The 27991-nt window shown below is 34.6% G+C and overlaps 1 protein-coding gene across 5 annotated transcripts; it reads right to left on the reverse strand.

Annotated features, from left to right (window-relative positions):
* Positions 1-22: 22 nt before the first annotated feature.
* Positions 23-27991, reverse strand: LOC128209514 (centrosomal protein of 128 kDa-like). 5 transcript variants are annotated; one of them, XM_052913563.1, is made up of 30 exons: positions 27934-27991; positions 27401-27632; positions 25829-25906; positions 21990-22076; positions 21407-21469; positions 20960-21147; positions 19444-19516; positions 18621-18734; positions 18103-18195; positions 17564-17638; positions 17243-17360; positions 16682-16836; positions 15817-16082; positions 15420-15594; positions 14879-14998; positions 14202-14333; positions 13206-13280; positions 11456-11602; positions 10746-10832; positions 9578-9675; positions 7888-8053; positions 6297-6374; positions 5962-6015; positions 5323-5494; positions 4904-4953; positions 4246-4281; positions 3195-3311; positions 2614-2651; positions 2126-2189; positions 23-1837 (listed from the first exon to the last, which is right to left on the reverse strand). In XM_052913563.1, exons 3-30 carry the CDS (start codon positions 25865-25867, stop codon positions 1598-1600), a joined length of 3120 nt encoding a protein of 1039 aa, XP_052769523.1. In that variant the 5' UTR covers positions 25868-25906; positions 27401-27632; positions 27934-27991; the 3' UTR covers positions 23-1597. The 5 variants fall into 5 exon arrangements, with proteins under 5 accessions (XP_052769523.1, XP_052769526.1, XP_052769525.1 ...); XM_052913566.1 differs by adding an exon at positions 26587-26728 and having other exon boundaries at positions 27401-27976; XM_052913565.1 differs by having other exon boundaries at positions 27955-27970.

Consider the following 27991-nt stretch of genomic DNA (forward strand, 5'->3'; position numbering starts at 1 on the left):
TAAAGTAAAGAACAATAAGTCAAATATAAGACATTTATTCAGTAATTCTAGCGACGTTTTATAAATATATAAATATGGTAAATTATAGATAAATATATCAAATACTGCAGTAAATGACAAATTACTCCTATACAACTTGTAGCCAACACAACTGAGAGATGGTCAATCAAATAATTCAAAATAAACTTGTGTTGTACACATCAAATGACTTTGTCCCCCAAAAAAGAGATTTATCTTGAATGCAATATAAATGCATTATTATAGTTGTAATTGTTATATGTTTGATATCACAAAACTTCCGTATACAAAGAAAACTAATACTTCACAATTCACTTTCATCTTTCCATCAAAATGTTTATTATTTATTGTTCACTGCTATTTGTGACGTTTCTACAGACATAGAGTTTTAACGGATGGCTCAACTACTTTACTCCTACCTGGGTACCTGAAATTGTAATTTTCTGAACAAATAAAAGAGAAAATTAACCCCAAAACTAAAATTACACTCAAAATCCTAAAAATCTAAAAATGGAAGTAATTCAAAAAGATATAATAAACAAAATTAAACCATTATTGTGATACACTAGTGCCGTAAAGGAATGTTAATACATGGAATTGGCAGCTATGAACCATTTCTGTTTTCATTTTCTGTTGAACAACAACAACAACAACAACAACCCACAAGCAAAGGTCTGCATACTATGTGTGTGCGAGACCCAAGTTTGCACAGGCATAATAACTCTTAAGTCACATGTGCTTATTATACAAAACAAGATTTTTACACAGAAAAAAACATGTCTAGAGCGACTAAATCTGCAATAGCAGAAGTACAGGTACAGAACATCGATATTTAACAGTGCTCAAATAATTACAAATTTTAATATCACAGTCAGTAAGTTTGTTACTTTTAAAAATGTGTAGAGAAAAAGTTGTAAAGCAAAATGTTTAAATAGCTCTAAAAATGATTTACTTCATGCAAATGAGTTTAAAAAACAATCAAAAACTGATTGTACAAAAAAATGTATAATAAAAGCTTTTAAAACACTAATACAAAACACTGAACATGCAAGATCAGATCATTTCTTTGAGTGGGACGGACTCAACTAAAGACTGTAAACCTACACTAAAATATCACAACATGCCTACAGTCTTTGTCCATGGAATGCTTCAAGTTGAACCTTGTGCTTAAACATGCATGCTGACAAGGTTACTGGATGTTTAATGGAATGTGCATGATCGATGCTCAAGGTAAAAGTTCTATAAATAGCACATGTACAGCATAACTATGATGTTGCATCTATATACACATAGAAAGATCAACAGCAATATGTGTTAAATTCATTTTTTGTCTTAACAAATGCACTAACAACAGAAACAAAATCAGTAAATCTCTAACATGTAATTAACCGTGTACACTTTAAAGAGCTCCTTTGTCTTTTCAACACTTTTTACCAAACTGCTCGGATGAAGACATATGATGTACATATGCATAATTCTAGAAACGTAATAAATGCATTACACGAGTGTCACTTTTTCCCTGTGTACATGAGGTCAAATAGCTGCATCGACCAGGATTAACACAACAATATCCCAGGAATCATAAGCAGTTGTCCTCTATAGACTTGCGGCGGGCAAACTTTCGCTGGAAATCCTCATCCGACATTGACATTGGGCCGATGGATTCATTGTGTCCCTTTGGCAGGCGGCTGGGCGGGGTTTGGGGGCGACGGTGCGGGCTCTTGGAGGTGGCAGTACGCAACCGGTTGTTTGGGGTTCGAGACCTCGGGCGACCAGGGGATTTTTTAATGTTGTTGATGTTTCTCTCTAGTTCCACCACCTGAAGCATACACATATGGATAAAATAAGTATACATGTAAACACATGGATCAGTAAAGGTCATACTTCATGTTTTATTAATGAAACATCTTCATGGTCTTTTTGATCTGCAAAACTAAGTTTCAGTGATATGAAGTCATGGGTCAATGTTTGAAAAAAAGAAAGAAAAAAGAAAATAGTTTTGCTAAAAAGCTTATGTATCACTACTGTTCATCATTATAAAAAACAACAACAACTTGATATTTAAAAAATTGTTGCCAAAAAAAATGTGTGAGAGGTGAATAATTACCTGTTGGTGGTTAAGATTGGCCACTTTAATCTCACTTTGTAGAGCTCTCATGGTGCCTTGTAACCTGAACATATAATAAACAGTTGTAGTGAAACATGCCTACAGACTAAACAATTAGTAATAAACATGTTACACAAATGTGTCACATCACAAGGTATTTGTTACACACCTGCTGGGACACAAATATAACAGAGTATTGTCTTAAAAACACATGCAGAACATTTTTTTTTATAATTTTATAAGTATTTTTTTATATTTTTATAAATATGACCCTTTATTATAGATGCCTGCTTCTTCAAATCTATCATACTTTGCATTAGCCAAGGTTAGACTGCTTGCATGATGACGTTGCTGACAACATCAAGGCTATATCAACACCTTGATTATTTTCTTCAAAATTCAAACAAGCTAAAAATTGAATATGATGTGCTTCTTTATATGGGTGACCAAAATAGTTTATATGAGAAAGGAAGGAACTCCAAGCTCACCTGAGGTATCTCTCTTCAATTCTGGCTCTTTCTTTATCCTGAAAACAAACAAGGCATGACAACATTTAACATGGTTTGGGTACGTTTCAGAGATAAAGATACAAATAAGGATGAATAAATATTTGTATTATAATATAATTTGTACAAATTAAGGCTGAATCATAAGATGTTTATCTCTGTTTAAAAAAGTTTGAAATCCATTCCCCATCAACACACAAACATCTACCCCAACCACTAACCATCCTGCCATTAAATGCTTGTCATTCAAAACTCTTGCCATTTAAGCTCCTAAACATGCTCCTTCCTATTTCCCCTGATCATCCAATGTTTTTCTAAATACCTGCCAACCCCACTGTTTTATTTCCCCACAAGCCCTCAATATTGGTGATGATTTGGTGTTTCTCAAACTCACTCCCCTCCCCCAGCAACTCCCCCACTCCCTTAAAACATGTCACCTGCACTCATTTAATTTACTGCATGCCCTTGATGTTGGTGATGATTTGAGGTTTTTCAAACTCACTCCCCTCCCCATACGACTTCCTCACTCCCTTAATACACATTAACCTGACTTCCTAACTCACCCTCATGCCCTCAATGTCAGTGATGATCTGATGTTTCTCTATCTTATGTTGTTTATGCTGTTCATTTTCCCGTATTTTCCGAACCTCAAGCTCATCTGTCAGGTCCAGAATGTGGTCCTGGAATATATTGAACAATATTCACCATCTAACCAGGAATGAAAATAGACCTGAAAATCCTAAAATATCAGTCTGAGTGAGATATACGCAATTCAGGTGTTTTGCGATGAAAATTGACCCCCCCCACCCCCATACGACCAAAAACATTGAAGGTTGTAGGCAAGAGGGCCTTAATATTCATTTCAAGGTACTCATCACTGCTTTTGATATGAACATCCAGCAAAAACAACAACAACAGATGTACATATAACAACTACATAATCACAATTCTCCATATTACTCATGAAACATTATTAAGATTATGACCTACATTTCCAGCCAATGAAATCGCCCATTGGCCTTCAATAAGTAAAATGCTTACCAGTGAAGAATTGCAGTATTACAACTTAACAGGCATGATGCATTACTTGGTACACTGTCTTGTGAAAATAGTTAAAATGTAAGTCAGTTAGTAAATAATGTGTAAAATCTTAATGGCTTAGAAAGGCTCATTTGCTCCACTTTCTTCGCCAACTCCACCCTCTCTTAATCATTACGATTTGACACAGTATGTTCCAACAATTACACATAGCATCTGTTGTTGGAAAAAGAATGAAACTTAGAAACAAGGATGAAATTTAATTTGTCTTGGAACTGTAAAAGTCTTAGTTACTTTGTTATGAAGAGAACATTTCTTAATAATTTAATTTCATGTACAATTAATTCATGAAAGAAGCCATTTTAATCGTCATTTCAAGCATTATTTCATAAATGATTCTGGATAGAATACTTCAGCTTTTAAAATTCAATATCAAATGAACATGCAAACCATACAGTACAAAAGGTTGTTAGTAAAATCACAAAGCAAGTTGTAAGGCACTGTTATATTCAACTGATATGAATCAGTTATCAACAAATGTCTAAGCTACTTGTTTCAAAACTCAACAGTCCTCACTTGTTGTCTTTGTTCTTTGTTGAAATAACCTAAACTCTGTAAGACAATGTGGCAATCATAATACAAGGGTACACTTAACGTTATATTTAGACAGGATTAATTACCAGCACAGCAGAGAGAACACTTACGCTCGCCTGTAAGTCTTTAATAAAGGGAATAACTTCCAATAAATTAAGTCAGAGCCTTGCAAAACATGTGTGTATTGTCACTCGTAACATGTGTACAAAGTCTCATTTGAATATCCTGTACGGATTTTGAGTTTTCGCCAAGATCTTTTCGACACAGATGCCGATATTGACACCAAGGTTATGACCATGTCTCAAGGTTTATTCTGTGAAAAACAGACAAGCTAAAAACATGAACATCTAAATAAAAAAGTCATATTTTAACTTAAACTATCAAAACAGTACAATAAAATTTCTCTGTAGCTATGGCCTATTTGTTGGCAGATCACCTGATCAGAGGGATTCGGGTTCGGTCGAATAACGGTAAATAGTTCTTAATGACATGTTAACTGTTTATAATGTTCATGCAACAAAAGCTATGAAAGCGCCTCAGAGCTTATCGCCTTATGTTACTTGTTCATCATTCATCAAGAAATATTACCTATCTTAACTCAGTATATCAAACCTTTCTTAGAAAAACAAAGTATAGATACCTCAAGGACTTCTACAGCTTGAAGATTTTCTATTTCTCTCTGTGCCAGTTCTGAAAATGTGATATTTTAGTTCATAAATAGTTGTCCTCAGTCAATATTACGGTCATCTTAATCGTAGGAAAACATGATATAGGTGTTATGTATATAAAGGGAATTCGCATCTGTGGCTGTACCATCATAGAGCAATTACATGAAAGATACATTCCTCAGAGAATATTAAGCATTAGAATATACTACAAAGTTCAGATACATGTACACATGATTTGTTTTGTTTAACAATAAATAAATGAAAATATTTACAAATTCAGAAACCCATGTCAAAACGATTGATTTCTGGGGTACTAATATGATATCATATTTTCCCCACCCCATTCATCAAAATGGAGAGGTCATCAAGTAAATAGGATTACCCCACCCACCTTGTTTAGCAGCGGCAAGTTCGTCGAGGACCTCCTCACGCTTTGCGAGCTCCTGGAGAAGAAACTTCCTGTCCCCCTCATTGGATGTGAGCGCGTCCCGGATGTCTTTACGCAGTTTCTCCTCATACTTTATCTTCTCTCGGACCTGGTTACGCAGCCACTTCATCTTGATCTGGAAAACAAGATGATATCTGACTTGCAATTCAAACATAGTGATCCTGTTAATAAAATAGAAATAAATTAAGTGGATATACACCAAATTCAATTAAGTATAAACGTTTAATATTTTCACAAGAATTTTAGAACAATAATTATTGTTCATCCACTGCAATGTACAGTTTATATCAGGTAAATGATGTAATTTCTCCTCAAATAATGTCAAATTATTTTTCTGTTACATTTTTCCATAGCCCCCGTTAGAAACCTGAAACTAGCTTCCTTCAATGCCCAATGTTTGACGTTAATTACCACACACTTTAGTGCACAAGTTCCAGCAAAAACTGTATCTTTTCCAATGAAACCGGGTTGGAAAAAAAGAATCTTTGTTACTCATTTTTTTTCATTTTTTTTCTTCCAAACAGTGATATAATTCATAATTTCCATGTACACAGTGTTATCTAACTTATAAGTATAACTCACCTTGAGATCAGCTAGAAGGTTTCCATTCAAAGCACCTTTGACAGCACTAACAGTCTGTAAAGCAGTAAGCAATGTAAGCATTTAAGATACTGAGCATGAAGAGGTACATTACATTACACTTAACTGAGAAAAGATGACTGCAGTGATTCATTTTAACTTGTATCCTGGGTCATATAATAAAACCCATTAGTCTGAAACAAGCGTTCTTAAAGTGTTATGAGCATGAACCTCAATGTTATACTCAGGACCCAGTGTTAAGAATTATGTGACTCTGATAGACGCATTTGAGCAAATTTGAAAATAAATCGATGGATGAGTGCAAAGTAAGTTGTTACCTTGAATTTTTCAATACATCCTGTAGACATCACGTCCATCAAGGCATCCACCTCCGATATCATGTCCTGAGAGAAGTTCTGCAAGTACACAAGGCAACTATTGTACACAAGGCAACTATTGTACACTGTTTCAAAACAAGAGCACTGATCAGGGATGCCAATGTTTGTGTTTTTTTCTGAACAATTATTAATCAAACATTGTTGGCCTTGCTACACATGTAGCCCTTTTTGCTGGTGACTTTTGTATTTTTACCAAGTTTCATGTGAATATCTCCAACAGCTTTTGAATTTTGGCGAAGGTTAAAAGCATTCAAACACTAACACCAAGACTATGACAACAAAAATCATGCTGAAATACGATGTGCAATAAATAAGAATAAATCAAAACAACAAACCTTTGTGGTAAAGGGTCAAAGTTTGCTCTTGAAATAATGATTCTCATCATGTATCAAACTAGCTAATACTGACTTGCCTCCAATGACAGGGGCAATGAGTATCCCCATTCAAGAAGAACGTTACAGTATAAACTAGGGATGGCAACGAGTAGTAAAACTAATACTCGAGTACTCGGACAATCGTTCGATCGAGTACTCGGGTACTCGATTACTCGGAAAAATTGATTATGTGTTCGCAAAGACAAGATTGTGTATACATGTATCTTTAATGACGTATATTGTGCGTTGGTCGTATCATTGGTCATTTTCACCTTTAAAGTAAACTTTCATTACGTATTTTAACAAAAAATGATATAAAAAGAAAACAAATGTTGTTTCAGGCTTTTAATTTGTCTTATGTGTTTCATTTTATACAAATTTGCACTGCAGAAATGAACAACAATCAGAATTACAATGAACGAAAATTAATAGCATACATAAAAATAGTGAACAAAATTCAATACGAACTTCAGTTGTTTACTCTACAATTATTTTTTTTTAAATGATAGTTTTTCGTTCTGTGTAATTGTTGTTTACCTCATTAATATTCATAATTCTTGATTTAATATATCAACCAATCAATTGGGATAATCATTGCAAAAATAGTTAAAATAAACCCATTAAGAAATCAATTCTCGATACACTTTTGCTCGTTAGCGTCCATTGTTTGGTGAAAGGTCTCTAATTGGTATACAATAGAATTGTGTAGGTGAAAGTACCGCTATCAAAACTTCGCTAATTGACATCAGTGCTAATTTGAAATAGGGTTCCTTTGTTGTCAGTTTGCAACTATCACAACAACTGTCAACTAATTGATTGAGGTCAAATGTGTACACAGCGGGGATTAGAGGGACCGTAAATTGCCCTCTTGGCAACTAACCAGATCTGATATTTTGTCTGTAAATCGTGTATTTGGTGATTTTTATAGATTTTTTATATTTTTTTCCCCGAGTACTCGAGTAGTGATTTGGTACTCGAGTACTCGGACGTTCGATCGAGTACTCGGGTACTCGTTGCCATCCCTAGTATAAACTTCCGTAAAGGCCATTGGCTCTCTCCTCAATCCTGTACTTCATATTGTTTATTAAAATTATATCAAATTATACTAACTGAAAATGTAAAAACTGTTCGAGCTAATTAATTATCCCCATTATTACCTCATATCTTCTCTCCATCTTCTTAAGGTCACTATTGAGGTGGAAAAGCTCATCTTCAAGACGCTTGGCCTTGGACAGGTCACTCTCTGTCATCTGGGTAACAGACTCATACTCTTTCTTCGTGTGCTCTAGTCTACCTAGGAGCTTGTGGTTATCTTCTTCCAGTCTGCATTAGATAAATAGACTGGTTACATAATGGATACTATGTTTTATTATATGTTTGTGCTATTATTAACTATTTATGCCCTGATACAACATTTCCCCACCCACCTGTTCATGCCCTGCTACATCAATTTCCCAACCCCCTGATTAATGCACTGATACAACATTTCCCCACCCACCTGTTCATGCCCTGCTACATCAATTTCCCAACCCCCTGATTAATGCACTGATACAACATTTCCCCACCCACCTGTTCATGCCCTGCTACATCAATTTCCCAACCCCCTGATTAATGCCCTGATACAACATTTCCCCACCCACCTGTTCATGCCCTGCTACATCAATTTCCCAACCCCCTGATTAATGCACTGATACAACATTTCCCCACCCACCTGTTCATGCCCTGCTACGTCAATTTCCCAACCCCCTGATTAATGCACTGATACAACATTTCCCCACCCACCTGTTCATGCCCTGCTACGTCAATTTCCCAACCCCCTGATTAATGCACTGATACAACATTTCACCACCCACCTGTTCATGCCCTGCTACATCAATTTCCCAACCCCCTGATTAATGCACTGATACAACATTTCACCACCCACCTGTTCATGCCCTGCTACATCAATTTCCCAACCCCCTGATTAATGCACTGATACAACATTTCCCCACCCACCTGTTCATGCCCTGCTACGTCAATTTCCCAACCCCCTGATTAATGCACTGATACAACATTTCCCCACCCACCTGTTCATGCCCTGCTACGTCAATTTCCCAACCCCCTGATTAATGCACTGATACAACATTTCACCGCCCACCTGTTCATGCCCTGCTACGTCAATTTCCCAACCCCCTGATTAATGCACTGATACAACATTTCCCCACCCACCTGTTCATGCCCTGCTACATCAATTTCCCAACCCCCTGATTAATGCACTGATACAACATTTCCCCACCCACCTGTTCATGCCCTGCTACGTCAATTTCCCAACCCCCTGATTAATGCACTGATACAACATTTCCCCACCCACCTGTTCATGCCCTGCTACATCAATTTCCCAACCCCCTGATTAATGCACTGATACAACATTTCCCCACCCACCTGTTCATGCCCTGCTACATCAATTTCCCAACCCCCTGATTAATGCACTGATACAACATTTCCCCACCCACCTGTTCATGCCCTGCTACGTCAATTTCCCAACCCCCTGATTAATGCACTGATACAACATTTCCCCACCCACCTGTTCATGCCCTGCTACATCAATTTCCCAACCCCCTGATTAATGCACTGATACAACATTTCACCACCCACCTGTTCATGCCCTGCTACATCAATTTCCCAAACCTCTGATTAATGCACTGATACAACATTTCACCACCCACCTGTTCATGCCCTGCTACATCAATTTCCCAAACCTCTGATTAATGCACTGATACAACATTTCACCACCCACCTGTTCATGCCCTGCTACGTCAATTTCCCAACCCCCTGATTAATGCACTGATACAACATTTCACCACCCACCTGTTCATGCCCTGCTGTAATATCTCTGCCTCCTTTCTGTACTTCTCCTCATTCCGCTTGGAAATCTTCAGACTAGATTTGTCTTCCGACAGCTCCATCTAAAAAGATATCATTATAAATTTATAAGGACTAAAAATAGAATTGACAGATTTACATTGAAAAAATTGCAATATTCAAACTCCTTTTAAACATTCCTAAACAAAAATTATTCATACTTTTAAATCACTAAAGAATTATTAATACATGTATTGTTATTTTTTTAAACAATGACAATTAAAATAACTTTTATATTGTAGGAAACAGCTGAAATTGTATGGTATGGCAAATACTGAACAAATGATGAAAACCAGGATTATACAAGTTTTGAATAAAGTATACTTGAGCCAATCAACACATTTTTACTGAATCATCTTTTCTAAACAAACTCATTTCTTTATATATAAGACACTATACAATGAGCAGTTACTGCTGTTGTGAAGTTCCTTTTTAGTTAAAAGTATCAGGCTATTAGAATTTGGTACAAACAATGTTTTACTTGCTGTACTCCACATCTTTTTATATTTTCTCATACTACAGCAAAATTGAGCTGTGTAAAACTATAATGTGCAGTTTTTTCTCTGCTTGCTTTCTACAAAGGTGATCAAATTTCAATCAGTAATACAGAAATACATTCTGTCTCCATGTGGGAGTCCATATGCTTCTAGGTGTCTGTAAATTTAGCCAGTCACAGAATAATATTTCATTCAAAAAAGCCAACAATTTGCGCAATTAGTTTTTTAAACACATACCCATTTGAACTGAAAAATAAATCAAATGCATTATCCTGAATAAAACTAAGGCTCTTATAGTTTAAACTTTACAATGCCCTCTTTAATACAAGCCTATCAGGCAAGGCAATTTCTTTTCGGTCAAAATAGATTACCGTATACAAGCCTCAGACTTTGGCATAGTGTACAGACTGAAGTTAGAGTACCTATATGCATAGGTTATAGCTGATGTATAACATGTACAAATTATTCAAAGGGAGTGAAAACACAGTTATAATTTATAGTTGAAACCTTTGCAAGTCTGACATCATGTACAATATATAAACTGACTCAGTCGCGTAGGCTAATGTACCAAACAGGGTGCTCAATTGACTTGTTTGAAGGGACGACCTCTACATTACCTTAAGAGCTTGTATGGCAGCCTCATACTCAGCCTTGTCCTTCTTCAGCTTCCTCTGTAGGTCCTGTAACATGTGGGCCTCCCGTACCTGAACACACGAACAAGTCAGGCTTAGTAATGAAACAATAACACTACAGGGCCAAGCCCGGTAGCCAAAGTTCAGACTTTAATTTTATTTACAGGTACAAGAGGTAAAGCCAAACAAACATGCAACGTCACAAGACAAAAGATACAAGTTACCTAGATTTTAAACTTCTGTTATTAACTTATTATATCAATTATTGTTGGGGTAACCACTTTCTAACTGTCAGTGGAAAGAGGAGATCATTCAGGGATTAAACCATTTATAAGATTTCAACCTCACAATTGTCCCAGTATTTACCACAAACATTTATGACAGCAAACACAATTGTCTGACAGTAAACAGGGTCAGGGGGTGGATATTAAGAAGTTAAATAACACAAGAACTTCAAAATGTCCCTCTAAATTTCAAAGTTTAGACCTAAGCATTTATAAACAACTTTGTGCATATTGTTCTTTAATTACACAAATTTTCATATACTGACTTATATTAAACTCATACCAGTACATGTGGTCAGTATAAAACTTGGTAACAAAGTCAATATACAAACTTTTGCCATTTATGACATAACTGCAGATTTCATTTTTTTGAGAAACAACTAAGAATCTTTAATGAAAAGGACCCATTACCTTAGATTCATTCAGCTCCCTTTTCAGGGTCTCAACAGCATTCCTGGAGTTTTCTCGTTCCTCATGCAGCTTGTTGGTGAAGAGTTTGATTTCTTCACGTGCTGCCCGTTCCCGGTGCTGGATCTCCATGTAGCTCTGACGCAGATCCTAAAACATGCAGCGTTGGAACATATGAATATGATAATCTTGCATAGACAGCTCAGATTATAATTAATTAATGATCTACAAATTTCTATTTAATTAAGCTAGAACAGTGCAGATATTCAGTTTATCTGACATAATTATCTTATCTATAACTAGCTCGTATTAAAAGATGTATTATGTTTATAAAACACTCTGTGCATGTTATATGTGAAAAAAGTTTTGTCAATGAATTATGGAGTCAACACTACCGTATTACCAAAAACAATATAGGTAACAAGAAAGTAAGATAAATAAAAGATAGAAAAAAGCTGAAAACATTATTTGTTAGGCCTATATTTTCCACTCATAATTGCCAAAACATGTTATATTCATGCATTAAGTTAATTAACAGAATCCACACAATGCATATACAAAATTTACCGAATAAGGAAGCCACAAATGAAAAAAACAAGCGCCAGTACCCTGTATCATCATTTTCCTATGCAAATTGCTATATATACTATTTCAACTCATATTTCTATTGAATATTAATACTTAGTACTACAGTGCAGAAATTTTAGGCAAACTTTAAGGTAAAAGAAAAATTCTGTCATTAAGATATAATGTTTTATCTAAAGATATTTTTAACTAATTTCTGCAAACTAAAATACATTGTAATTACTATGGAAGGAATTTATATGAACATGCTGATCCACATCACATTCTGATCGTCCCTGGCCTAATCTAACTACAGATGTACAGGGATGCATTTCATTGTGAACCTACCGAAATGCCGTTCGTCTGAAAGAATGTTAATCACAACAACAGTTAGTATAATGGATTGGTTTGTATTATTAAAAGTCCAAACTTCAAACACTTGTTACTGAGAGTATGCCAGATGAGCATATGCCTGCTCTAAATTAAGTTTGTTTCATGTGATCAATATGGTCACTGTCTTTCATTCACATGACTTCCTGAGAGATACCTGGTCCAGACTTTTTGGGGAATTTTTAGGGTCAGGATGGCTCAGTGTCTTGCTCAAGAGGTCCCAGTTTCAAATCCCTGTCAGTGAAAGATCTTGTGACCTCTCACATCGACACTCAGAGTGTTTAAATAAAGCTGTTAGCTTTCTACACAATCCAGATAAAATAAATTGGTATGAGTATTGGTATGAACTAAAGACACCTGGGATGTGTGTTGCATAAGCAGGTAGTTGGACAGCAATTTTTAGCCAACTCTAATCCGGCAGTTTGTTACCCCTGTCCTCCTGAGTTCCCCTGCCTGGAGGAGAGTGCTCTTTCGAAAAGCTTTCATGCATCAAAATTCTCCAAGAATAAAGCACTGTTAAAAATATATGGAGTTTTTGGAGATATTTTCCTATTGGATAATTAATTAAAACCATTTTTTTAAAAAGCTCTTTTGGATTTTTTCCATTGGTGCTATTAGCCATCCTCTCCAAAGGTGTTTCTCCTTCGCAACTTGTCTCAGTTTTCATAAACACAGGCAAGACCTTGACTACATAACTCTCAGTAACAAGTTACAACTAGGGGTTAGCTCTCTATGGAAGGGTACAAAACAAAATGAGTATGAGTAAGGAGAACAGTACAGTTGTTAGGCAAGGACCTACATGTATCTTCCCGTTGGCTTCCGACAGTTCGGCCGCTATGTGTGCCTTTGTGGAGCTTAGATCCTTAAACTCTTGCTGCAAGAACAGACGGACATACACTGACATCTGCTATCTTAGCAAGTGCTACCATTACCATAGCTACAGAAACGGCAATGGATTTGGTTTTCTTTGTTACAAATAAAACTGCAGCTTCAAAATTAAAATCTTGAAAAAAAAGTTTGCAATAATAATTACATTTTTTTCAAAAAAGATTGCCTTTGATGAAATTATATACCACTACAGATATCAAAGCTGCAGCTTTCTTAGCATTTAATGCCTTTGCCAGTGATTGCTCTGAAATACTATTAAGGAACGAGGTATAATCTGCAGTGCATTGCAAACACCCAACATTGATCAGTACCACTGAGACACACAAAAAGCTGTGAAACACAAATACACATTCTCTTTTTGACATTAAATGACTACACAAATACTTCTATATAGATATGGTTTAACATTATATAGCATTTATAGAAACATTTTACATTTTAGAATCAAGTTTACAACACCAAAGTTTTATTGATGACAAGTGATTCCTCCAATAAACTTGTTGTCACATGACATTCCTACAGATGTAACATGTTTGATGTAACAGGCCACATTATTGCAAAGCAGGGTCAATTTCCTACTACATTTATACCTGAACATGAATTGTGAAAACCATTGAATAATAACTACTCAAAACTTTACTATTAACATGTCATGTTACAATTAGTTTTTCCAGCATTTAAAATTGATTTTCTCAGTGTTATTCTAAACATCAGTATTCAGGGGCCATATTCAATAAACGTCTTAAATATATTGTGTGATTTGATTTTTCTATAATATCAATTGACCAACACAATGAATGAATTCTGTGTTATATTGAATACAACCCCAATCTTGCGTTAATATTAGCCTAGTTCCCTATGACTGTGCAGATTACCCGCACCAACCCACGGCACCATATGCCCCTACCTGTAGTTGAGCGGCCTGGTCCTGTGCCAGACAGTGTGCGGCCTCCACAGATGACAGACGATCCTCTATCCGGTTTTTATCCTCTGTAACCTGGGCAACTCGCTGCTGAGCCGAGTGTAACTCATTCTCCAGCTACAAACAAACAAGTCCCTCATGTGAAAATCTTTATCTTTTTTTTTGTTACATCCATGGTTAAAGCTATTTACAACAATGCTAACAATCTCGCTGGCGAAGACACCAAGGTTATGATAATTTATTATAATACCTTAACTTTTTATGAACTGTGAAAATCACATGAGCTAATAAAACTCTTGTACCCTTTAACATTTTGTGGTTTTCATTGAAACCTTATGCTTTCATTAACTTATCGGGCAAATGGACACAAATACTTGATTGAAAAGTATAGCACCATATTCCAGCAATTTTACCACCTTCAGCAAAATTCAATGACATTCAAGTCAGTAAAGCATGACCATTGTAACATTTACTATATAAAAAGTTGTCCGCCTCTCTAGAAGGGTTTTTGAACTTCACCAGGGAAACATACTGGGAACGAGTATGGTACTACATGTAGTTTCTAGCAAGAAAACAGTCTTGACAGAGATTTGATCAGCTTACAGATATCTTCACAATGAAATCAAAATAAAGGAGCATAAACTGCACTACAGTGTACATACCCTGTCTGCCACAGTCCTGGTATCCCGGAGTTCACGGTCAAGATCCATACGAAGAGACTTCAGCTCATTTATCTCCACATCCTTGAGCCTAATCTGCTCATCCTGAGCTGCACGTACAGCCTGGTGGGGGAAAAATGGACAGTTGTACACTTTTGTTTTCAGCTTATTGTAAAACCTAACTTCTAGCGCATTTTTAGAGTAAGTTGGAAAAAAATTGATACATAATCAGAAACTAGGCAGCTATTTTAAGGTTGAAACACAAGCATAGGCAGAAACTGGACACAGAACAAGACATGGGGCATGTTACTCAGCAAGCATCTATATAAATTTATCCTTATACATTGAAACTATACACAATCCTTATTATCAAAACATAGTCATTTCATATACATGTTTCTATTCGTCAATGAGGTGCAATGTTTTTAATTTTGGTGTTGTAAACTGCTCATAACAGGTGATCTCAAGTTGTATGCTATAGGAGTGTAACACAAATATGCCGTGTGACTGAAGGCGTACATAACAAATAATCTTTGTTACTCACCAGAGCATCACCGAGTTCCCTGCGCATGTTTTCTAGCTGTATACCGAAGGCGTGTCCATGCTGGCGTACGGCCTCCATCTCCTTGATGAGCTGTTCGTTACGCCCCATCATCTGCTGGTTCCCATGTTTGTGCCGGTCAAGCTCACGCTCGAGCTGCTTCACCTTCATTTTCCATCTAAACAAATACACAAGAAAGTTTGTGTAAATTCCTTGGTATGAGCACATTAAGCACACTAATGTTAATTCTCTAATCAATTTCATGATATTCTGCTGTAAATAATGCATTGGCTGCCATTCTGTTTCATGTACTATATTGTACTAAAGTAGCTCTTAGAGTATTAAAATTTCAACTTGACCCTGTGAAAATAATAGAACAAATACAATAGTGAGTACTAACTGTCTGACTGTTTCCTGGGCCCGACCCTTGAACTCGTCCCTTTTCTTCTCAGCATCGGCAAGAGCGAGCTGCGTATTCCTGAGTTCTGTGAGGGCCTTGTCCAGTTCCCTACTGCTATCCCGCAGTTTGGCAGCTGTGTCCTCCACCTGTACCAACAAGTGGTTCTTGTGTCTTTCTGCGTCCTCACATTTATCTGTCATACCCTTTAATTCATTGATCAGTTTTGCTGTCTGTTTTTCCCTGTTTTCCAAGTCTTTGGTAATTGTCTACAAACAAAAGTTGTTTTAACATTTTTTGAAGGTAAATAGGTAATTCTGAGCTTATTACAAAGCCATAAAACGATGATTGTTATTTGTTAAGTTCATCTTCATTTCTTTCATTTTGTGCGGAGTCAAATGAAGAAAATTACCATTATCTACTTAATTTAAATAATGCAAGAAAGAAGGGTGAGAGTGGTATTGTTTTTGAAGATTTTTGCTTCTCACCCAAAAAGTTACGGGCTTTATCCTCATCAGAGTAGATCAACCACTTAACCACTCAACCCTCCACTTACCTCTTCTGGTCATACCAATGAAACTCTTGAGGGATTTATATAATGTTTTAGATGCATTCACAATTTTAAATAGCTAAAATGTATGTTAGTTGTCAGAACCAAAACATCACCCAACCTGCAATTCATGTTGGTCTGTATCCCAATTCCTATAATCAATGTTTCTCCATAGAATGCATTATTCTTAAACATGCTCATCAGAAGAACGCACTTTTTCATTTATGTTTGCATAAATCTATGCTTGTAATCTTAATTTTATGGTTCAAGTTCTAGAGAAGCATGGAAGCATGAAAATAAAACATTGCCTCAACTCACCTCTATATGATCGGAGAGCTGAACCCTTTGCCTCTCAGACTTCTCAAGGTTCCTTCGCAGTTCCTCCGTCTCCGAGGTAACGCCAACCGAGCGGGACATCTGCTGTCTAAGCTCCAACAACTCGCGCTCAAGGCTCCTCTTCTGATCCTCCTCCACTAAAGAGTTCAAAAGAACATGTGATTCATAGCTTTCATACATGAGTATTATTATATATAGAAGTAGTGTGAAAGCCAAAATTATCTTATTCTTATTATAATGAGACTTACATTCTTTCTGCTTTCAACACCTCAAACTTTATTATTTATCAACAGACATTATTTTTGTTATTTGGATTATTCCATATGCAATAATCATGCAATTTCAAATGTAGTAAAAAGTCATACATATTTCGATTTTCAAATAAGATCTTGTAAAGGTGTACAAATGTAGTTGTATAATATTTTTGAATGAAATCTTATAAAGTTATTTATTTTAGACTTAGTAAATAAAACAGTACATCAATATAAAACGGAGGGACAACTATAATCTTAAATCAACCTTCCACAAAAGTGGGTAACGTACTTGATCTACGTTTCCGCCGTTCCCGCAGCTCCTCTTCTATCCTTGCCTCCTCCATGTGGGACTTCATCCGTGACCGATCTGTATCCAGCCGACGTAATTGGTTACGTAAATCATCAACCTAGAGAGTAAAATTGCATGTGACTGGTATTGTAAATAAACCTAGAGAGGGAAGAACACATGTACAAATTACAAGAGAAATGGTAAAACATGCCTAAAATGCCTAGTTTTTGGTATGCCTGGAATTTCAATCCACATATGAGAATCCCCTGATTAACCATCCTAAATCAGATCACATGATGTATGAGAATTTCCAATTGCTACCTGTGACTGGAGCGCAGATTTGGAGCCCTCAGCCATGTCAAGTTTTCTTCTCATGTCATCCACGTCAGCCTCCAGCTATAATTACATCAGAAACATTCTTGGTAACCAGAAAGTGTTTCTCGATTTTATTAGATACCTTTTTACTAGACTGATGTTTAAAATGGCAATCAATTGAACCAAACAATTATGAGATTAAACATAATATGTTACTCACTTCAATAAAAAAGATATACAATGTACACATTCATGGTATGTTATAGATAGATAGATTCATTCACTAGCAAAATAAATTCATTATGGTAAAAGAGTACCAATAAAACAGTAACAGCAAAATAGGTTTTTCTAGTGTGAACTTCTTCAATTTCATTAATATAAAAATAACACATACATTGCCTTCACATTAATGTCACAATGTATTTCTTACAAAAAACATCAGAATTTTTAAAACAAGTTAACGCAAATTTGCAATGTGACCTCAGTCCCTCAGTGCACAAACCCCCACCCCTAGTTCATTTCTCCACCCCTGTCGTTGACCATACCCTGTGTTTGTGAGGATCTGATGCCAGCAAAGATGCGCGGATCCTCTCCTCAGCAGCCGCCTGCTGGCTCTGAGCCTGTTGCTGTTGTAACGCCTGAAATGTGCCACACAAACATGTGCATGGGTGCTTTCCTTAACTCACAGAAAGTAAGGTGCAATCACACTCAATTTGTTGATAGATATAATGTTTTATATCATTTCTGTCATTCACAAATAACAATCATAAACTTTTTGTTTATAAATTTGTTTGGTGTTGATCAATTACAAAATGAAAATTTAAAGACAGAAAAGACAAAATTGAACAATAGAGTTCTTACGAAAAGACCTTTCATATACTTCAACAAACAAGTTTTCGCAATACCATAAGTCTTCAGTTTTAAGTACGGTCAACTTAGCCTACTCTCAAAGACATTGACATTTATTGTATAATACTTGGAAATTAAACAATGCCAGATTAATAATATAATAATTTTTTATTTAAATATCACTAAACCAAAATGAACATTCTAAATATAGTACACTTCTGAGTTCCATGGAAAGATTGGAGAGTTCCTCGTATCTCCCAGTAACAGCCCGGTCCATATCCATATCTGACTGGATAAACCGGAGTCGTCGCTCCACGCGCTCAGCCACCTGTATCACACCACACAACACATCACCTTATGCCACATGCAGACACATGCAAATCCCATATGAATTTACTTCTTTATTTTTTTTACTAATCCAAATTGCTATATAGTAAGCAACTCAACATAAATAAAGATATCACATTCAGATTTTAAGTAACAAGTGCTATCATTTGCTTTGAAGGCATTTAGAATCTCTATCCAATCTGTATTTGAAAGAATTACACTTGACATACATGTAGATGCTGCAGTCATTTAGATTCTCTTCCCAAAAGACATGTACCAGAACTAAGTTGTGTATTTAGCATGTACAATGATAAACTACTTTCCACAAGACATACTGTAGTGTGTACAGTGTAGTGTGTATAGTGTATATATGACTATAGCATGATGATATTACAAGTATTTCCCAAATAAAATTAAAATAGCAAGACTTGAAAGTATCGCCTTTTAAACAAACATATGATTACTTGATGTAGACATTTTATCCATTGATTGAAATGCATCGCATATTTTTTTCATCTATTTTTTTACAATATGTACCTAAGTAATTAATACCTCTCTACGATAAAACAAGAAGCTGAAATGCAATGCAAGTGTTCAATATTTCAATGAAAACAAAAATGCATCAATCCTTTTAAATAGTGCATACCAAAACCATAGACAGTAAATATTCCTAGCAAAATACATGTTATTTTTCAGCCCAAATATCTTACCGGATCACTTGAAGAAAATCTCTTCAGATCATCTGAAATTTCCCGGATCTTTCTTTTGGTGTCCATGTCATACCTGCAGAAAGAATTACCTAGAATTAATTGGTGATAATCAAAGAAGTCCAACTTCAACACAAATAACTTATTTATGAAACAACGTTTCAGCCATTCGGCCTTCATCAGGTTGTATGTATCCCAGAACAACCTATTTTCGACCACAACCTGTTTTCGACCGCCCCCTAAAGATAGGTAAAACACTTCTATTTTGTGTCACTTCCTGTCAAAATAAGCTCCAATTGCTGACCAGAACAGTAGAATTGTCAGAAAACTTCATTTGACAAGAATGGGAATGATAGTGTTAAAAAGAAAACTTGAAACAACACAAATTAGTCATTTTTAATTAATGCCAAATTAAACCCTTCATTCAGAATGATTTCAGGTGTAAAATACTTCTTTAAAATCACCTTGTTTATTTATCTACATGTAACTATATTGAATTATAATTGGGCTCTCAAATTATACATATTGCAGCCTAGGCAGGTCATATTAGGCTCATTCAGAGTTGGTCCAGTGATACCAGGGTTCATGATGGGTGAAATTATTATTTTATACCCATATGAAAGCCATTAGAAGGGGTGATGCTTTCTTTTGCCCCTCTTGTGGTGATAAGTAGCTATAAAGTGACTGTATGACAAATATGTAAACATTTTATTACCTTTTTAAAAAATAAAATATTTTACACTGTTAAAACAAGTTATACAAATTTATCTGAAAATACTGTGCACAAACTTTTGTTGTTAAGTATAGCTTAAGGTCATGGTCGAAAATAGGTTGTATTTAGGTCAAATACAACATGTGACAGCGGCCATTTTGGATGAAAAATGTAAACAACAGATAATTGAAACAGATTTTATTTTTTCAAAGATAAATGATTGCTTTAAATGGTACACACAAACATTTATCTTCTATTATCACTTATTTATGATTGAAATCTAAATAATCCTTAGGCGGTTGAAAACAGGGTATGAACAGGAAATGACGTCAACATCAAACGACGTCAACGTTGATAACGTCAGAATATAGCATACATTTTTGCGCAAAATAATGTCTTATAGGATCTATAGAGATACAATTATACTGGTAAAATGCAATATAAATGCATAAACAAACATCAATAAACCAGTATAAACTATGCAACATTAAATAGGTTAAAAACATTTATAAACCAGATTCATTTTTTGATTTTTTTAAATTCTGCAAGAAGAATAAAAATAACATTTTTTTACAATCACAAAATTAATCTGGTACAGTTGAATTTAATATGTGCAAATTTTCACAAATCGATCAGGTCAAGAATATAAAACCTAGATAATTATATAATAAGTGATATTTTTCAATGTTAATCATGTGTCCATTTCTTCAATTATAGCAAAGTAAACATCTAAAACTTGTAAAGAGAAAGACCGCAAAAATCTACTGTGTTAAGAAGTTGCTTTTTCAATGTATTATCTTTACGTACCCATCTCTGCGGTCAACCTCCCGGTTGAAGGACGTTTCAAGGTTGAGGTGATCACTGCCTAGGTCCCGCACCGCATGGTGCAGCTCGTGTAATGAGCGGTTCATATCGTCTGCAAATCGCACAGTTGACTTCCGTGGCTTACGGCGACGACGAGATATAGGAGATGAAACTTCATACTCACTGTCACTCTGAAAAATGAAAGTGAGATAATGATATTAATATCTTACAAATAAATATAATCCAATGTTATAAGTCTGCCAGCTTTTAACTGTGTTCAAACATATGCATGAATACTTAGAGAGTGAATACCCATTACCAAAAAAAACTATGAACTGGTATTAAAGCATGCAGTGAGATAATCATTTTTAAACTTAATGCGTGTATAAAAAGTGAATTGCAATATTCATGTAGTTCTTTGTACAAAAATACTAGAATAAGGGAAAGTACCCCGTAGTCTCGGAGTCTCTCATCCCGGATCTGTTGGTGGGTACGACCAATGTCATCCCGTAACTATGGAAACACAATCAAAATTATCACACTTTACAAAGACTGTTTAAACAGTGTGCTTTTTTCAGGAATATCTAGATTTAATAACAATTTTGTGATTAAGAATTTTAGCTCTATTTTGCAGTGATTTGGTGCACAAATTAGAATATTAGTAAACAGGTTGTAAAATAAAAGCACAAAGTTACATTCAATGGACTGAAACTGATAATTAAATTTAAAAAAACATATCTAATTTCTCATTCCTTATTTTTATAGTCATCGTTTAATATCTTTGAAATATTTCATTGCAAGAATATTCATTGTTTATATTATATTTAAAAAATGTGGCAGAAGATATTTCGTTTTGTAGATAAGCATTTAAGTACAGCAAAAATTGAATGGTTAAAGCTTGACATTAAACAACTTCAGTTTAAGCGTGTGTCTACCTGCTGCAAATCATGTTAAATTAATAAAATGATTAAATTCACACAAATTTTGCAATTGTTGACAAAATTAAATCTCTGAGAGTCCATTTGAAGCGTACCCTTTCAACGTTATGCCTGTGATCGTGGCCCACGTCCCTGTACTGATCCAACATGCGATCCAAGGACTTCAGGTTACGGGTTGTACCCTGTGAATGGATCAAACACATGATTAATTCAACATGTATATATATATAAACCAATTGTGAACTTGAACATGTACAGCTCATCAATGTTACAATTACATAAACACACGGCATGGCAAAAAGAGTTAAATGTGAGATTACAATGCAAAGAGGTCTTTGTAAGACAAGAAGCTGAATTGTATAAAACTGGTTAAGTTTTCAGTTTTGTCAAAGTTATCCAAAATGTCTTGATTGGTCAATAATTATCCAATTATAACTACTAACCAATCAAATCATTTTAACATCTCACAGTCACTGTCCAATCCAATATATATATACATCCTGAATAGAGTTTATTTTAAATCAATACAAATTCTAAATGACATTATATTCTGCAATTTTCAAATCCATATAACAGGTTTCAGAGATGCATTTAAGACTCATCAGTAAAAAATCAGAAATTTTGAACAATATAAACATTATGACTAATTAAGCTTAATTTTAACTTAATTAGAAGCTAAACATCAATTCCCACAACCGTCAAGTCTCAACATCAAGTTAAGCATCTCAAAGTTCTTATACGGGAGCTATTTTGAATGAAAGAACAAACAATTGATGCTAAAGGAATTGGATATTTCCTTCACAAGGGAAACTGTAAGTGTACCGTATGTAGCAAACATGTTTCTGTAGCTGTTAAAAAGATGATTGAGTGTACACTCACTTTACAAACCCAAAAGGACAACAAGGTAATACCCATAATAATAATTGTTAACCACAAAATAATTGAAATTACATTTCCAATACAGATTAGAATTTAATCTGGTGAAAAAATGTAACAGAGATATAAATATTTGTAAATAGAAAAATATGCACTCATGAAGTACTCGGTAAATATATAAATACATTTATAATAACATAAATCCTAAACAAAGATTTTACCATGACAAAACATTGAAGAAAATATGAGTGTTTACCTATTTAATGAACATGTTTGCAAAATATTTTTAAAAATATTTTACCACTTTAGATATATGCATACAAGCACATATTTATAAACATAAACAGGATATTCAACAATTTAATTGAATTAAATTGCTCAGATTTTTCTGTCAGTGAGTTTAGCCTACATACTATTCACCAACATTTAGAGGGCATGGTAAATATTTGGCAATTGATTTCTGACAAGTAGACCTTTCAATGGGTCTACCCTCTGATAAATGAAAGTAAAGGGAATGAGAGATTAATGAATCGATAGCACCTCTTTCCTATCTGAGTGATTTCAAATATGATAAATAGACTAAGAGTAAATTGAATTTTTGGACATTCCTGTAAAGAAAAGCATATCAAAGCAGGAAATAATGGTCAAAATAAACATAAGCCCACAAATTCAACACTGTCTTTCAAAAAAAAGCAAATGAAAATGCATCCAAATAAAAAAAAAATGGCATCGACCTATATTGTGCGCCTTTAAGATATCATACCAATACTAGTACATGTTCTTTGTCCAAAGTGATACAAATACTTCAATATACATCATATAAAATCAAATTTTGGGACCCGACAGTGCAAAACACTTCACACCCAGCAAACTGCGGACTTAAATTTCAAGATTTACATCTTGATAACTCAAAATTTCTTCGGGTGAACAACACAGCAACAGTCTTGCTTCATATAATTTATTGAACAAGCATAAAATATTGGTTATAAAGTTGATAAAATTTTACAAAGAGTTTAATCATTAAATTTTTGTGTCTTTTCAAGTTTTATGAGGTGTCACAGGCTGATGGTTACTGCCAAATATTGGGGTATTATCAGATGGTTGTAAAATTGATCGGCAAATGGGCAGATTACAACAGACTGCCTTAAACAAACTATATGGATATAAATCTAATATGTGACTTTTTGAATATTTTCCAAATGATTCCTAATAATTCCATTTGCACGCAATATGCACATTCCTGATACATGTAAATTGAAAATAATAATATTAAGTTATGTAAGTCAGAAACTGTTAAACTTTGTAACCAACAAGAAGTAATCAAGTACTTCATACATGTAAAGAAACTAGTAAGGCTGAGAATGTTGTTGTAAAATAGTTTTATTTATTGTTTGTATGATTGATAATTATATAACTATTATTAAGCTAGACAATTTTACACACTGTAAAATATGTTTCAAGTGTGAACTGCATTAACACATGTAATGGCCATTAACACATGTAATGGCCAAGATTCGAAGATTCAAACATATTACATGTACAACATTAACAAAGCTTTTTTCTTCACCGGTAAAAACATTACTTTAGAAAAAAAAATACTGCTGATGGCAAATAAACTAAACAAAACATGCTTGTCAATCAGTTGTATTTACATTCGGGAAGTGTTTTGTATAGAGAAAACTTGATGTTCATCTTGTTATACCGGCAAGGGGTTAGAACATTATTGTTTATTTCCATATTGTGCTCTGATTACATTAGCACTTCATCAATCAACCAATTTCTAAATGATGTCACAATTACTGGCTATTCTTTTAAATTTAAACATTCATTTATTGTCAATAACCCTTTTAATAATAAATTACTGATACTGTAACTCAGCTGCAGAATATTTTGCTAATTTAAATCGTAATGAAAAGTTATTTAAATGTAAATATAAGGATTGATTCCATTTTTTACAATGCTGTATGAAAGCACGTAGGCTAGCTTGCAAATTTCCTAAACACTAGTGTACTTCATGGAACATTCTCACTTACCCTCCTGCATTCATGCAGCATGATTCTGATTTATTCTGATATAATACATGTATAGAAGTATAACCATTATCTGTGGTTTGTGAAAAAGATACTTTTCGTGTGATAAACAGACTTAGATTCTAGGAAAAAACTTAAACACATAATTTAGAAACTAAGTGTCTGTAACATTTATATGACTGAATTTAAACACACTTTTATTGATGTACATTTATATTTTATAATGATATATTTTTAGATTAGTCAATAATAAGAGGATTTTTTTCCTGATGACCTATTATACTTGAAGTAAAATAATCATTGTGCATCAGCCAAATGCATTCATTTAAGATTTAAGTTATGTGTACATAAGTCTATGCCATTAAGTGATTTACTGAATACACATGGTTATGATATATATGACAATCCAACGCATTCTTTTAAAGTGACACTCTTATTCAAAATCAATACATACACTTGAATAACAAACATAAGTTTTGAGTGATATACCTTTTTTTACTTAATGAATAATGCGTTTATGCAAAATATTAATTACTGATAACAAGATTGTAACTGGTATTTTATAGCTGATAACGAAAAATATTAAATGATTGGGGAGTGCTAAAAGAGTTACTGTAGTCTACTATTGTCTCAAAAGGTAGAAATACTGTGTTTTCTGCATCTTTCTTCCAAATTAAACTAAGTGCCCTTCATAAGAGCCATTGTTTTCAACATTTATTATCCTTGACGGTATATTGAAACAATTGTACTAATTGTGGTAAATCTTATTTCGGAGTAAGAGTCCATCTTTAAAAAGTCATTATTCCTGTATCCACTGTAAGAGTTTTTGAAATAATGCCCCATTGAATGCGAAGTGCAAGCAAGTTATATATAAAGTAACTGTTTTGTACAAAATGGTAAAGCCTTCTGTGCAAGAAGCAGCATGCATATATGGAATATCTTTGTGATTTGTCTGCACGCTTTTTAATACAGTACTACTTGTTACAATTTTGATTTGAAAACGAATCTACAATACTGTTGTACTATACCTCTAGATTCTCAGATAGGCGGTGAACTCTGTCATCCATTGCTAGTTTGTCTCATATAGGATGTAAATCAACATTCATCTGAAAATATAAACAATTTTTTTGGACTCAGTGTTAAAATAACATGACCACTATTACTCAACACTGCTGTATGTTTCCAGTGCTTCATAAGTACTCTTAAATAAGATACTTAAGGTTGCTGTGTTAGAGATCTTTACACTGCTAGTTTTTTTGGAGGACTATAATTTCCTATCAACAGAACCAAATATACAGTCTATATATTTGTATACATTTCAATATACACATGAAAGGAAATTATGATTATCATTTATCAGTTTTAATAACAGCAGGAGGAGACTAATCTGAAGCTTTCATTGTGTGTGCATCTTAATAACTTACACTATCATCTAACACATTTCAACATCAATTTCACTACAGGAAAATTTTTATACCATGGTATTCCTGGATAATTATGTCAATTAAATATTACTTAAATATCAAACAACGTAATCAACTTTAAAAAACATATCATTATTCGTAACGAAAAGCAACTTTCAGGTAAGATTTAAACCGTCTCCGTGGCCTAGTGGTTAAGCTTCCGCCTACGGAGCTAGAGGTCGTGGGTTCGATCCCTGGCCGCTTCATACCAAAAGACGTTAAAAGTTGGTGCAAGTGGCTCCGTTGCCTGGCGCTCGGCATTTAAAGGGTAGTGCTTGGAAAAGTGGTGTACTCAGTACTGGTTTAACCCAGGAAAGTTGTACCCAGTGTATCGGTGCTTTACGCTGAGCACGTAAAAGAACCAGGAGGTCTCTTCGAAAAAGAGCTAGGGTATCGCACCCGGACTTCCTTGTATCCCACCACTGTCTCTTCAGCGTGCTGTCCCTTCAGCAAAAACAAAGGACCCTGTTGAAAATAAGTGCTTGCACTTTCACGGGTTATCCTTGACGGCAAGGTCTAAAGAAATACATACATTCTGCATTGCATGGATGGGTTGAAGGACGAAGTGAACCACTTCCTAGGTGAACCACTTTTCAACCATTTCAGGACAAACATAACCGCCGAAATATTATAAAGTGGCCAGACTTTATTGTGATAATTTCCCTATGTAACATGTAGATGGTTCACATTGTCCGTTCAAAGGGTTCACTTTCCCCTTGTTCACTTAATCTGACAAGTGCACATATGTACTCTTAAAAAACTTTTTATAGTGACAAAAATAAGCCATCACCACCAATTAAAATACTTCAACTGTTGTGATGTTGATTTTCATGCCACAATGGTTGCAAATTCAAATTCTTATGAGGTTGGAATGTGTTCATATGTTCATATTTCTATCACTTATAAATAATAACTTTCTTAAGGTGGTAGAACTTAACTTTTTAAATTGATTTAAAGAAGTTCTGTTAGGCTACTTGCTACAGTTAATACTGTCAATATATTTCATGACTGTAACTTATACTAATAAAATAATGATTGCCATCACATTGGTTTTCATTGAAAAAAGGTAAAAAACATGGAAGCATACCAATGATGACCTAAAATCATACAGTACACTAGCAACAAATGTTCACTTACATCTATACATTAATTTTTGTCATGTTTATCCTGTTCATATTTTGTGAAGCCACATTTAAATCCAGATTGCTACATGTTGTTGATGTTAATTTAAACAGTAAAACACACAATTCAAGTGTTAAACTTTCTGTATTATGATCTGCCCAATGACTCCAAGCAATCCCGCAGAGAATAAAGATTAAGATAGGACAAACTTTGACATGTCCCAGCCTGCAGTGTCAGATAATTTTCACTGAAAAAATACAGTAATCCATGTTAGATTCAATGTTTTCACCAACAGTTGATTATATAAAGGAACAGGAATTGCCCTTTGTTTAAAACAGTTATGATGCGACATATGTTCAAGAAATGTTTGGGGTGATAATTGAATAATATTGGAAATGTTTTAATAAGCGTCTGCTTACATGGATTAAAAATGAATAAAATTCGGTTGTTTTAAGATGAATATCTATAAGTTGGCTTGTATTTTCTTGGAACATGGAAATATTTGTGATAATTGTGTAATATTGAAGCTATGCACATAAATAAAATACATTTGAGGGAGTAATTGTTACTGGGATGTGTTTGGACATGTCTTTGTTTACATCTAGA

Source organism: Mya arenaria, chromosome 11 (assembly GCF_026914265.1).
Source record: "Mya arenaria isolate MELC-2E11 chromosome 11, ASM2691426v1".
NCBI lineage: Eukaryota > Metazoa > Mollusca > Bivalvia > Myida > Myidae > Mya > Mya arenaria.